Source organism: Dama dama, chromosome 20, assembly GCF_033118175.1.
Source record: "Dama dama isolate Ldn47 chromosome 20, ASM3311817v1, whole genome shotgun sequence".
Lineage (NCBI taxonomy): Eukaryota > Metazoa > Chordata > Mammalia > Artiodactyla > Cervidae > Dama > Dama dama.
In genome coordinates, this window is record NC_083700.1 from 40,658,527 (window position 1) to 40,673,578 (window position 15,052).

At 34.1% G+C, this 15,052-nt stretch overlaps 1 protein-coding gene across 2 annotated transcripts in view; it reads left to right on the forward strand.

Moving 5' to 3' along the window:
• The window catches only part of COL11A1 (collagen type XI alpha 1 chain), a 211,970-nt gene that overhangs the window by 154,726 nt on the left and 42,192 nt on the right, over window positions 1–15,052 (forward strand). For both annotated transcript variants that reach the window (XM_061121277.1, XM_061121276.1), the window contains 5 exons: window positions 873–980; window positions 6,512–6,619; window positions 7,520–7,573; window positions 8,651–8,704; window positions 9,224–9,331. In XM_061121277.1, coding sequence (XP_060977260.1) covers window positions 873–980; window positions 6,512–6,619; window positions 7,520–7,573; window positions 8,651–8,704; window positions 9,224–9,331 — 432 coding nt within the window. The remainder of the gene's footprint in view (window positions 1–872; window positions 981–6,511; window positions 6,620–7,519; window positions 7,574–8,650; window positions 8,705–9,223; window positions 9,332–15,052) is intronic.

The window sequence follows — 15,052 nt, forward strand, 5'->3', positions numbered from 1 at the left end:
ACAATATTCTTGTTATCTTTCATTAAATAAAATTGAAGATGTAAAAGGTTAACTTTGAGCTTTATATGACTTAGTAGAGCTATGTTTGCATTTCTTTTATTTTTGCTTTAAATAATACTTTTTAAAATTTTTGATAAGATAACTAACATGAAGACAATATCCACACTTTCTAAAATTTTACGTGTTAGGTTTTTTAAAAACAAAATAAGTGAAAACATATGGCATCTATTTTGAAATTCAAATGGACATATCTACTCAAATGTGAATTATCTGTCTAGTGTTCATAATAAAACCAAATGATCCCTACAGGACTATAAGATAAATTTAAGGACTTATTTTCTTGGAAAAAGTCCAAGCTCTGGGATAGTGATTATTAAACTTTATTATGTAAAAAATTATATTTGTATATCAATGCAATGAACTTATTTTTAGGACTTAGAAATTGTGATTGAGCGAGTGTAAGGTGAAGTACAGAAATCATTTTGAAAATGCTAGTCTTAGACAGTGTAACCTGCCAATCCATGATAATACAGGGAGAAAATTGTATAGTAAGGTACTGTTGCATTTATGTCATAAAGCATTGTGAAAAATTATGAACACTTAAATGAAAAAGAAAATGTTTGTAAAATGTTAAAGATATATTATTTTGAAATACTTTTCTTCTTATCAATATTTCTTAACTTTAGTATCTGTGCTTAATATTGGGGCTAGAATTTAATCTTTTAAATTGTGAGGAGTATTGTGAGATTTTAAAATTATCTGAAAGTGACTTTTATGTTATACAAACTATAAGATGTCAGTTCTGAATAAGTGATTCCTAAGTATCTCTTTTTCCATCATTAATAACAAAGTACCTTTTTCCCCTGTATTAGGGCTCACCAGGAGAACGTGGATCAGCAGGAACAGCTGGCCCAATTGGTTTGCCAGGGCGGCCAGGACCCCAGGGTCCCCCTGGTCCAGCTGGAGAGAAAGGTGCTCCAGTAAGTAATTTCAAGGAGGAAATATATTATACTGCCACCCTGCACAAGTTATTACTTTTTATTCAAAGATATTAGCTCTTCATACTCCACTGCATTCTTTCTGCGTATGTGCCTGCCATGTAAACACACTTCTTTTTGTATTTATAATACAGAAAACTTCAAATTCAATTAAGTAAGATGACATTTTCCACACTTTATGAAACCCTAATACCTGTGAGGGAATTGGATATTATTAATGTAAAAGCTTCTGATTTTGCTCCTTTTAAAAGATAAAATCGGGCTTTTGATTAAAACTATACTTTACAGCATAGAGTTAGAAAAGTATGCACTTCTCACTCCTATACAAAACTATACTTCATTTCCATTATACAACTTCGTTTCCAATCACTTTCATAGTCTGTAAGTGAAACACACAGGAAGCTGCTGCCCTTTTTTATGTGATTTGTGTTTTGATCTACAGTGAAAGAGGTGGGAAACATCCGGTCAATTATTTTATCTTATATCTACTGTTTAAAAATTTTATATTTAAAAAAATGTGTATTTAAATAGTCAATGTATTGTATTCATTAGATTTATGTTTCATCATCAAGGTTTCTTTCCTAATTTTGTTACTGTTTTTTATTTAATCATATTAATTTTCCAAAAAGAAAGTTAAAGCATTCTCTCATCCTCCATGATTAAAGCAAAAACCCAATAAATGTATATCAAAGTTGCTGACCATCATAAGCAAAAATATGAGTTCAATACTTTTGTATATATGTAAGTCTTGACATAAATAATTTAGTTTAAGCCTATAATCTTCAAAATACCTTTTTATCACTAAGGCCTTAGTTTTAGCAAGTTGAGTCTGATTTAGCATGTTGTTTTCACTGTCCATGACATTAATGTTTGTGATTTTTTTAGTATTTTCAAATTACAATGACTTTTTCTGTAATGTACTACTACCTTTTAGAAACACTTAGAATATTAGGGTAGGATGATATCACCTGTGAATGGAATTTTTGGATGACAGAAAAAAACATTTTTAATTGCTGTAAATTTTTTAAAGATACATTTCTAGCTTCAAATACATTTGAAGAAAATTTAGACATTGTTTTCTGAGATGTTAATGGAAAAGCATAAAAAATTATCTTTTGTCTCCCTCTTGGAATTTCTATAATTTTCAACCAATCTCAGAAACTAAAGATTTGTCTATAAAATGTTTATAGTGTACTGTTCACTAGACGGGGATTTAAAACACATAGATTCAGGACATTTCATGTAAGTTCATTCAAAAATCCAGGGCACTCATATTTTGGCACAGCACAATGAAGAATGCATACAGAGAAAAAGAATATGCATTGCTTTATGTGCAAATTGAGACTATATAATACTTATTAGAGAAGTCCAGAATTCCCTAAATATAATTGAATTCTGGGTTTTAACTTGGCTAAATACTTAGAATTTATGAAGAAAAAAGTAAAATATTGAAACCAAGATAAGAATATGGAAAAGTATTGAAAGTTATAATAAATTACCTTGTTGATGTAGAAGAGAAATTATTGAGTGAAAGCCTTTTAAGAGCTAAGATTTGGCCTGGGTTTTGGTGTTAGTTGATAAATATGAGTCGGAAGGGAAAGGAGAATGCTCTGCCCATCCATTCTCTCTCAATTATTCCCACCATGAAAAAAAGTTCAAGATGTTAATTCTATTGTTCTTTTATTAAACAAGATTAAAGATAGTAGCATAAAATTCTTATAGAAGTGTGGGGTGAAAGTATTCATAAACCTCCATGCAGAAGTTTAGTAAAAACTGATGGAGACATTGGCTTAGATGTTACGTGAAGCTTTTTACCTCTTCCTAAACCTAAATATAAATTTTGATTCTTAACTCCTCTGAACAACTTGTATTATAATATCTCATATAATTATCAGTAGGTTAAGGCTTGCATAAAGAAAGAAAGACAAGATAATGATCTGTGAAAGGCAAGTCCTTGGTCTATTTACTTACCAAACAACCACCTTGGAAAGGAGAACATGGAAAACAGCCATGAATATCCATATGACCTCTGGCAATAACTGGCCTAATCTGTATCCCCAAATTAATCACCCAGATAAGCAACTTGGAGGAATAGGGGGTGCTGAAAAGCAGGTAAAGAAAAGAAAGCTAAAACTTTTTCTACCTAAGTGCATTGATAGAAATATTTTGATGAAACTAATGATTATTGAAGAAACCTACTAATTGTATTTGGGAGGTACTGGATTGAAGGTCTACAGATAGGAAGCTATGTGGATAATACATCTATCTGAGACTGCTATAGAAATGGGGGGATGCCAGATCCAAAACACAGTGAAGGCAATATATTGACCACAAATTGATTAGGCAATGCTAGGTGTAGATACAAGGAAACATAATTTTCAGTTTCAAGAACATGTAAGTATAATTGGAGAGAGAATGATCCATGTCAGGATTGCAAATCTGGGAGTTATTTAGAATAAGTTTGATGTAGGAATTGTATTACTGTCTCCATTTGATGCAGTATTGAGGGAAGAGAATAGAGATCTAGATTCTTTAGGGAAAATTGTAATGGTGAGAGTTCTGAAAGGATCCAGTAAGAGGGAGAGCAAGAGAGAAAAGAGTTTTCTTTGTTGAATGTTGTAAGTGATCAAGAATACTCAAAGTTGAGAACAAAAGATAAGACAGACCAGGATTTGGCCACTGGGCATTCAAGACTTCAAGGTAATTGCAGTGGGGTTCAAAAAGAAGGTGGATGATAAAGGAGTGGAATAAGTGCATGCAGAACACTTCAGTTAAGCCTGAGCCTAGAAGAACAGGGAGTCAGGAGGTGGGAGTACTAGCAAAATTGAATGCATTGCCTCTGGTTATTATCATTATTATTGTGATGCAGTTATATTTATCTACTTAACAAATAATAAGAAATAATCAATGAAAAGTGAGGAAGTTAAGGATGTCAGAGTAAACCAACATTGCTGGCTTTGAGCCAATCAAAATTGAGCTGGGAACTCAGTTCTGTTATTTATTTTGTTCATTATTTGGGATAAGTTAACATCTCTAAACCTTTATATCCTTATCTCTGAAAAAAAACCCATGATATTTTGTGATGAGTAGATGAAATTGTAATTCTTTCTCTTTGTAGGATCATCATCATTGGATGTAAACCAGGGTTTTCATCAAAAGATTAATTAATAAGTAGAAAATAAATGCATAAATTACTTTTGAATCAGAAGGGATAGATTTGGTGAATTATAATAAAAGTTGAAGGTGTGGATAAGGCTAAGTATAAGTTCATGCAGAGTCAAACAAAGGATATGGGGATGATTAGCTAATTTTATCAGTGTTAATGTAATATTCAGCTATTAATATTGATGAAGAAGTAGAAATGATGAAATAAACATTGCTTAAGGAGAGATCAGTGATGTTTCTGGTAGTCCTGTAGGTTATGGGCCAAGATATCCATAATAGAGGAGGCATTTACCATCTTGCAGGGTTATAAAATGAAGAATCTAAATTTAGATTGTTATAGATCTGTTGAAAGGTTATCCGTGATTCTACTCATACCAGGATCAAGAGAAATAAACAGCAGGTGATTCCTGGCAAGCAATCATGTGTACTATAATAAAGGCAGATAAGAATTAATCTGTTTAATTTACAGATACTCTCATATAAAAGATTCAATTTTTGAAGTTCAGATTCTGAAGGAAATTCAAATTAGGGAGAAATATCTGAATCAGTTGATGTGTTCAAAGTAGTGACATTCACTGTGAATTGCATAACACATTTTATGAGTGGAGATAGGTTTGTGACACTGTGATATTTAATCTGAACAAAATAAAAGGTCCCCAGTGTGACACTGGAGATATTGTTAAATGATGATTATGACATTGTTTTGAAAAATGAGTTCATATGGAACCCAATAAAGTAATAAACGTGTAAACTTTGTTTTATAGATATTTACTTTTGTCATTAAGCAATAGATTAATTCAAATAATACTCCTTAAATGGCTACTGTGAGCCACAGGCCAGGAATATACAATGGAATACAAAAACAGTTTCTTTTCTCACATAGTTTATTGTCTGATGGAGCATTGGAAAATAATCAAAGAATCACTAAGTACATGTGTAATTACAAACTCTGGTTAATGACATAAAGAAATGTAGTGATATATATCAGATTATGACAGAAAGACCTCAGCTGGAGTCAGAGCCTTTTCTTGGACAGGGCATTAATGATGGAATGTAAAAGATGAGGAGGAATTAACTAAGAGGAGGGTCCTCCTAGGGGCATTCCAGGCAAATGAACAACACGTGCTCAGGCCAAGTAACAGGAAGGATATGTCATCAAGTTTAAAAAAAGATCTAGAGGAGTTGAAATAGAGAGCAATGGCAAAGGGAGTAGAAACCAGGTATGGAGAGACGGCACTAGCAGCTTGCTCTTTATCTTAGGAATGGTAAACAAGTAAATTGACTAAAGAATGTTGGGACGATTATCTGTCTCTATGGTTACAACATAGGGAATAGTTTGGAAGTAAGAATAGACGTGAGATAGGAAGGAGGTATTTCAACAGTTCAGAGGAAGGCTACTAGGATTTTGGGATAAGATATTAATGGTGGAGATAAAGTGAAGTAAATATATTCAAGAGATAAAACTTGGAAAGGAGGTGGTGAGGGACAGGGAAGGGGGGTAGATAGTGGGGCCAGGATAATGTAAAGGCAGGAACTAACGACATGGATTCCTAGATTGTGTAACAGGAGGAAAGACAGAACCACAAAGTACAATCAAAAAACAACTCTGTGCAAAACAGATGAGCTCTTCACTTTTAGGAAAGGAATTTTTGCCATCTTCATTACCACGGCCTTACTTTTTCAGTTATACAATATGCTTAAATTTTAAAAGAGGAAAATAATGCCAATGTCAAAAGATAAAAAATTTTAAGAAGCTAACAACCTTGTCATTCTGAATCAAAAGCAACGAAATCAAAATATAAAAATCTAGAAAAATTCATGAAACATTTGTTAAAAATAAAAAATATCTACACATATTATATTATATTATATTATAAACACATATTATATTATATTATATTATAAACTTGGGCAAATGAGCAAATGCATTTTATGGTTTTTGAGGCCTACCAGCCACTGCCCCGCTATTTCAGTAGCAATACAGAACAGTATAAAGGTTCAGTAACTTTTCAAAAGCATTAAGCATCTGATTTTTAATATATAATGCTTGATTTGAAAATTTGTGGTTCAAATAAAAATTCTATTGATTATTTTTATTGATTGTTGATTATTTTTTATGAGATTCATAAATGGTTAGCAATGGTAGGATTCTTAGTCATGAAAGAATGCGGGATATTTCATGTTATCATTTGCTACTGAGTAAATGCATTTTGAGTGAAAATCAAAACAATTTCCTTGTTAAATATGGAAGCCAGGGTATGACTCTTGTAGCTTCACTTATAAATTATGAGTGGCAAATTCATAGATTTCTTACAGACAAGTAATGACTTGATGGATTTTCAATGCAGGGAGAAAAAGGTCCCCAGGGTCCTGCAGGGAGGGACGGAGTACAGGGCCCTGTGGGTCTCCCGGGGCCTGCGGGGCCTGCTGGCTCCCCTGGAGAAGATGGAGACAAGGTGAGTGCTCTTTATTTAGGTTAGTACAAACTGTGAAAAATAAATTTTTTCTCAAAAATCCTAGATATAATCTTTCTTAGGGTTAGATGTAAAATCTAAAGATATATTTTCCAAGTTTCAATATAGCTTTCTTGTGCTCAGAAGTTTTATTTTAGGGGCTTAGAATTAGAATTCTCCTGTGAAATAGTATGTGGGATCTAAACAAGACAAGAACAAAGGTAGTGAGAAAAATGAGCAGATGCCAAAAACTCTTATCTGTTTTTAATGTTTCTCAGATAAATGTGAAATTAATTAGTTGAATATATTTAACCATGGTGTCTTGGATATTGTAGAGTTAAATTTTAAGAATGAGCTGCATACATATTTGATAATTCTGTACTTCTCTATTTTTTACAAATGTGTAAGTGGAGATTCTAAGCTCTTGATTTTAAATGTATAGCTGTGTTGTGTTTGAATTGAATATACTTTCTAGCATTACTGTGAAATTATACAACAAAATTTGTTAACCAGTGTGCTTATAATGCATTATACTTTAGCAGTTGGAAAACTAGGAGAAAAATAAATTGATTTTTGATTAATGTGTAATTATATTTTTATATAAATCAGTATATTTCCATTATCAGTTTATACTGGTGATATTTCAGACAAAATTGATTTTGTCAATTGAAAATCCCAGCTGTAATATTCCTCAGAGTTCAGTTGACTTTTGCTTTTCTGTTTGCTAATCAATTCTAAACAGCAATATTAGTCAATACAGGAGAGTGATCAGTAGACTTTTCCAATTTAAATAGTAACATTAAATGCTAGCACATAATTTAGTCATAAGATGATAGTGATCGTAACACAATGGCAGGTATGGCATACTAGATATAAATTTTAACTCAAATATTTCAAATTCAGGGTGAAATTGGTGAACCAGGACAAAAAGGCAGCAAGGGTGACAAAGGAGAAAACGTGAGTTTCTTACTTCTTACTGAGGTGGCATTATTAATTTAATTTCTTTTGCTATTAACCGTGGATATTTTTTCATATTACTATTTCCTTATGTCTCCCTATAATATTACTACTATATTACCTCTGTGGTAACTATTCAGTTTGAGATTCGGTCAATTCTAATAAAACCTCTTTTCAAACTTTTGTGTTAAGAAATGAAATAATTAAAACCTTAAAACCTCAGAATGAGACTAAGCTATCTGCAATTTTTCCCTCCACTGCTTTTACACTGTTGGTTCAAATACCATATGGTTTATAGACAGATAACATCTTTGTGTTGCTATGAAAAAGATGGAAACCTAGTGGAAACCTGAAGGGTGCCCTGGTAGTCCCTCAACCACATCTCCAGAGCCTATGCTTCAAACATTCTACCCAGTGTGTGGCAGTTTTAAGAAAAAGAGTAGTACAATCTCATGACTCTAGTGTCTGGATCTTCTATAGTGCCTGATTGTGTAAAAAAAAAAAAAGAAAAGGACAGTTAAGAAAATATGTTTATGCATGGAAGACTCATAAAGCTACTGAAATCTATTGCTTAGAATAAGGAGTTCTGGTTTACTGAATACATAACACTGAATTTGCATGTGTTTACATATGAGGAAAATTCCAGGTTTTCATATATCATTACTTTCTGTCTATATAGAATTCCCCACAACCTATTTTTCTTTTAGAAAAAACTTTCTCGTGTCTCTTTTTGACACATAGATATTTCACTAAAAAAATCTGGTATTTTGAAAATTTTCAAGTGTGAAACTTTGGCACGATTTATAAATATTAGCATAGAAGTCCTTTTTTAAATATCAATAGTATTACAGATGAGAATGTTTTCAATAACTGCCAATTTAAAAGTGATTGCAAGTAAGCAAGTCTGAGGCTCAAGAAGTAAAATAAATAATGGTTGACTGCACTAAATGCCAAAACATTTTTCCCCAAGAACTGTATAGATGCTTAATAGATTTAGATCAGTCAAATGTTCCGCACTATATAACTGAGGCTCTTCTGGCTTCAGTTTCAAATTTACTGGTTTTTATCTCACTTCAGGGTCCTCCTGGTCCCCCAGGTCTTCAAGGTCCAGTTGGTGCCCCTGGAATTGCTGTAAGTGTTCCTCTTTGTTCAGCAAATCTTTAGCCCTTACTCTTCTCTGATTAGATAGATCCATGAACTGTCACATAACCAGTTGATTTCATGTGGTAATAGGTTTGTTTGTAGGCTTAACATTGAATCAAGTTTAAATTATCTAATATAGGTAGCCAACTTGATCTTTATAAGCAAAAAACACTGTGACTTCATTGGAAGATAGCTAATAACCAGTTGGGAAGTACTTAATTTGTAGGAAATTCTGAACATTATTTTCCCTTGTTACATAGCTCTTACTTCACTTGGTAAAAATGAGAAAAATCAAAATCAGTCATATTCCATAATCAAATAATATAAAGCAAAACAAACTTATCTGCTGTATATTTGCAGCAGATAATGTAAATTTTACCTACTTATTACTTGGTTGCTTATAATAGACCAACTTTGATTAAAAGAGAAATGATTATATTTTTATGATGTCTTATGGCAGAAATATGATTTTTCCAGTTCGTGATCATTTGTATTGGTCTTCTCTAGGGAGGTGATGGTGAGCCCGGTCCCAGAGGTCAGCAGGGGATGTTTGGACAAAAAGGTGATGAGGGTGCCAGAGGTTTCCCAGGACCTCCTGGTCCCATAGGTCTTCAGGTGAGATGTTTTCTGCATTGCACACCCTGTCATTCCCACTTACTTCTCACACCAGGTTTTCTGGTGGATGTAAAACAAAGCACAGGTCCTTTTTTCTATCTAGAAACTTGGTTTTTAGGTATAATGACCATTTTACTTAAACATATATCTGAACTTTAACTGCTTTTTACCAATTACTATTAATTTTTCTGAAACTGCATCAGCCTTGGTTTCTGCTTCTGGAGATTATTTAGCCCCACCTTAGGTTTAATACTGCTTTTCTTCATTCTCATTGTATATGGAAAATGAATGACAAGCTTCTTTAAGTGTATATTTAAAAGCACAATGTTAGAAAGCTTCTTTCACATCTCAAAGCAGGAAAATTAGTACTCCAGATGGCTAGCAGAAACTAAGAACCTTTTGAGAAATAGCAAACTGTCAATCACAACTGGGGCTTCTCAGGTGGTGCTAGTGGTAAAGAATCTTCCTGCCAGTGAAGTAGATACAAGAGACTGGTTCCATCTCTGGATGGGGAAGATCCCCTGGAGTGGGAAATGGTATTCACTCCAGTATTCTTGCCTGGACAATTCCAGGGACAGAGGAGCCGGTGGGCTAGTCCATGAGGCCGCAAAGTCAGACACGACTAAGTGACTGAGCGCACGCACACACACACACACACAAAATTGTAACTATTAACAGAAATTGCCAACAACAAATGTTAATCAATAAGAGGTAAAATGGGCTTCCCTTCCCTGGTGGCTCAGACCATAAATAATCTACGTATCATGTAGGAGATTGGGTTCTAGCCGTGGGTCAGGAAGATTCCCCTGGAGAAGAGAATGTCTACCCACTCCGGTATTTTTGCCTGTACAATTCTATAAACAGAGGATGCTAGCAGGCTACAATCCATGGGGTCACAAAGAGTCAGGAAGGACCTAGTGACTAACGCTTTCACAATAGGTAAAATAAACAAATTAACATTCAGTTCAGTTCAGCCGCTCAGTCATGTCCCATTCTGCAACCCCATGGACTGCAACACACCAGGTTTCCCTGTCCATAACCAACTCCTGGAACTTGCTCAAACTCATGTCCGTGGAGTCAGTGATGCCATCCAACCATCTCATCCTCTGTCATTCCCTTCTCCTCCTGCCTTCAATCTTTCCCAGCATCAGGGTCTTTTCCAATGAATCAGTTCTTCCCATTAGGTGGCCAAAGTATTGGAGCTTCAGCTCCAATCATTTAAATAATTTAAATGATTAAAATAATCTTTAAAATAACTTCTTATATTTAGAATTATAATTTGTATTTTAGTAAGCCCATTAGGAAATATTACATTCTAAAACATTGTAGGCCAAGAAATTGTCTTTAAATATAGCTTATAGCTGGGTTCTTAGGCAAAACATTGCATAGTAGATAGTTAACTGCTTCCTACAAACTGTGGAAACATCTGGCTTTCTTCTGCCACTTGCTTATTTGATACTTACCTAGTGATTCTCTAAAAGATCATAAAATTTTGTTTTGAATGATATTTGGGTACATATGGATATTAGTTATGCCACATTAGCAATTTTAGAAATGATTGAGTCATCTAGTTCATAATAATGTTTAATATTAAGTACCTTATTATGTATAGAATTATGTTACATTATTAAAATATAACAATTATTGTTATTGCCCTCAATGGATGTCTGCCAGTGAACATAATATTGTAATTTTCTACATTTTTTATTGCCAAAATAGTTCCTTTTCAACTTGGGTAGTATAAAAGAGTGATATCATATTTTCATTTAACCCTTTTATTCTTATTGCTATTGTTTAGTTGCTAAGTTGTGTCCAATTCTTTGTGACCCCATGGACTGTAGCCCACCAGGCTCCTCTGTCCATGGGATTTTGCAGGCAAGAATACTGGAGAGGGTTGTCATTTCCTTCTCCAGGGGATCTTCCCAACCCAGGGATTGAACTCGGGTCTCCTGCACGGGCAGGCGGATTCTTTACCTCTGAGAAAGCAGGGAAGCCACATTTATACTTATTATATGATAATAAATAAGCAATCCTGAGCAATATATATCAGTATATGTGAGCAGCACATATATTTGAAAATAAGGCATTAGAAATTAGATTGCTGATGTATATATTACCATTCATTTTCTGCTTGTTCAGTTAACTGATTATTCTGAATTCTATAAGGTTGTAATTAAGAAATTTAGTTCTCATGATTAAAAAAGGTACCTTGTAACTTATATTTACAAAATATTATATTTTAAAAAGCTTTCATTTACACAGAGTAAGAAATATGATCTTTGATGAAGGTGACTCAAGAAATCAATTCCCCCAAAAATTGATTATATTTTCCCAGAGTTCCTCTTTAAATCAGGAATCTGAAAAGATGCTAATGTAATTAACATGCTCACAATTGCGTCTTGCATCCTTTAATTGAGTCTTTGTGGCAGAATAGATGTTAGCAATTATATTAGACATAAATAATAATAATGTAGTAGTCGCTTACTATTTGTCTACAAATGAAGAACACATATAGAATGAGAGCTCTTGGCCTGAATTCATTTGTTTCATCATTTGAGAGGTAAATGATTTTAAATTAACAGACCTTATAGCAGAATCTCTCTATGCATAAATTACTCCTTAGGAAAGAGCTGTGACATTGAAAACTGATTAACACTGGAGTGCCATTTTGCACATTTAGTTGCCGCAAGAAAAGCATTTGACTCATTGTGTTTCTACTAATTTGAATAATAAGAATATTCTGTCTAAACTTGGGGCTTCCCTGATAACTCAGTTGGTAAAGAATAACCCTGCAATGCAGGAGACCCTGGTTCAATTACTGAGTCAGGAAGATCTGCTGGAGAAGAGATAGGCTACCCACTCCAGTATTCTCAGGCTTCCCTTGTGGCTCAACTGTAAAGAATCCGTCTGCAATGCGGGAGAACTTGAACTATAATCAAACTTCATAAAGAGAGATAAATATTTCAGTATTTTTCTATTGGGTGGTTTCTACTGAACTAATATCAATAATAATATATGCATAAATAAAAATGGCAATGCAGACTAGGAGTGTTATAGAAATACAACTATGAACTAATATTTACATAACATTCAATTTGGAAATTATAAATCAGATGCACTGTACACTACAGATGGTGGGAGATAAGGAATGTGATTGTTAATTTATGTGGTGTTTATAAGAGCTTAATTATGTTTACATTGTAATGCTTACTACTTAAGGAAATGAGCTTAAGCTGAAACGTTTATTTCATCTGTGTTAAAAATCTACTTGTCTTTTTAAGAATTTGAGTTCATGTTCTCCATCAATGAATTAGAATCTCCTTGGTTGTGGATCTTGGAATCTAACATTTTGGTGACCTCTTTCAGATTATTTTTAAGCAGGATATAATTGGAAACACTACCTGGCTATTTCCTCTTAGGAACTTCTTTAGTAATTCTAGAAGCTAGCATCAGTTGATGATAACCATTTAGTAAGTACATATGATAGGCTATTTTCCTAGACATCTAACTTACAAATGAGAAAAAAAATAAATGAAATTCTGGTATATGTTGTTATAAATCAGTAATTAAGATTTCCTCATACAAATGAATATATAGAACATTAAAAAGTTTACAAATACACTCAGTAAAGTATCCTCTCTCCAAACTGAGAATCATATGGAGTTGGTACATCACAAAAACAATTTAATGGCTTATTCCCAGCATTTAAAAACTGAAATATAATAAGGATAAAAATATCAAATATCATCTATCCAAGATTACTTTTTTTCCTTTTTTTAAATTTATTTATTTTAATTGGAAGCTAATTACTTTACAATATTGTAGTGGTTTTTGCCACACATTGACATGAATCAGCCATGGGTGTACATGTGTTCCCCATCCTGAACCCCCCTCCCACCTCCCTCCCCATCCCATCCCTCTGGGTCATCCCAGGGCACCAGCCCTGGCACCCTGTCTCATGCATCGAATCTGGACTGGCGGTCTGTTTCACATATGATAATATACATGTTTCAGTGCTATTCTCTCAGATCATCCCACCCTCGCTCTCTCCCACGGAGTCCAATAGACTGTTCTATACATCTGTGTCTCCTTAGCTGTCCCGCATATAGGGTTACCTTTACAGTTCTTCTAAGTTCCATATATAGGCATTAGTATACAGTATGGTGTTTTTCTTTCTGACTTACTTCACTCCGTATAATAGACTCCAGTCTCATCCACCTCATGAGAACTGATTGAAATGTATTCTTTTTAATGGCTGAGTAATAGTCCATCTTGTATATGTACCACAGCTTTCTTATCCATTAGTCTGCTGATGGGCACATGTACACCCATGGCTGATTCATGTGAATGTATGGCAAAAACCACTACAATATTGTAAAGTAATTAGCTTCCAATTAATATTAATTAATTAAAAAATAAATTCAAAATTTCATTAAAATCTCAATTTTTCCGTGATGCTCTGCCAGTTGTTAGAGACAAAAGATTGACCTGAAAGAGCAATGTCCCATGAGTTCAGTTCCGTTCAGTTGCTCAGTCATGTCCGACTCTTTGCCACCCTATGGACCGCAACACACCAGGCTTCCATGTCCGGCACCAACTCCTGAAGCTTACTCAAACTCATATCCATTGAGTCAGTGATGCCATCCAACCATCTCATCCTCTGTCGTCCCCTTCTCCTCCCACCTTCAATCTTTCCCAGCATCAGGGTCTTTTCCAGTGAGTCAGTTCTTCACATCAGGTGGCCAAAGTACTGGAGTTTCAGCTTCAGCATCAGTCCTTCCAATGAATATTCAGGACTGATTTTCTTTAGGATTGTCTGGTTGGATCTCCTTGCAGTCCAAGGGACTCTCAAGAGTCTTCTCTAACACCACAGTTCAAAAGCATCAATTCTTCTGTGCTCAGCTTTCTTTATAGTGCAAGTCTCACATCCATATATGACTACTGAAAAAATCATAGCCTTGATTAGACAGACCTTTTTTGGCAAAGTAATGTCTCTGCTTTTGGCAAAGTATTGTCTATGCTGTCTAGGTTGGTCATAGCTTTTCTTCCAAGGAGCACGTGTCTTTTAATTTCATGGCTGCAGTCACCATCTGAAGTGATTTTGGCAATCTTGATTCCAGCTTGTGCTACATCCAGCCCATCATTTTTCATGATATATTCTGCATATAAGTTAAATAAGCAGGGTGACAATATACAACCTTGACATCCCATGAGTATAAGTATGCAAACAAGTGGTACAAATGTGTTTTTAAGTATATGATTCAAATGTGTACAAAGTTTTGTAATATAAAAGAGGAAATATAAACAGATATGCTGGGAGAATTAGGAAAATCAAGAGGGAGTACAGTAATTTTTTTTTGCTGGCTCATAAGGATAGGGCCAGGTGAAATCTGAGTGCAGCTGCTCTGATTTTATTCAATAGCATAGAACCTCTCCTAGAGCTATTACACTACAACTGAACATAAAGGAAATAGATTTGAGTGAATAAAGGAAGTGTAATATATCAGGTCTCATGGCCTTATGAGTTTTTAAGATCCAGAAGTGGAATTAACAGGTCAAGAGTTCAGAAGATATTTGTAACCCTGGACATATATTGGGTGGAATGTTTATTTTCAAAGGAGTTTTGTCTAACTGTTCCTATCTATAAAATCCTCACCAGGATAAGGTGTCCTAAAATAATTTGGAACAAGATTTTTCAAAAACATTTTTGCAGTGTTAATT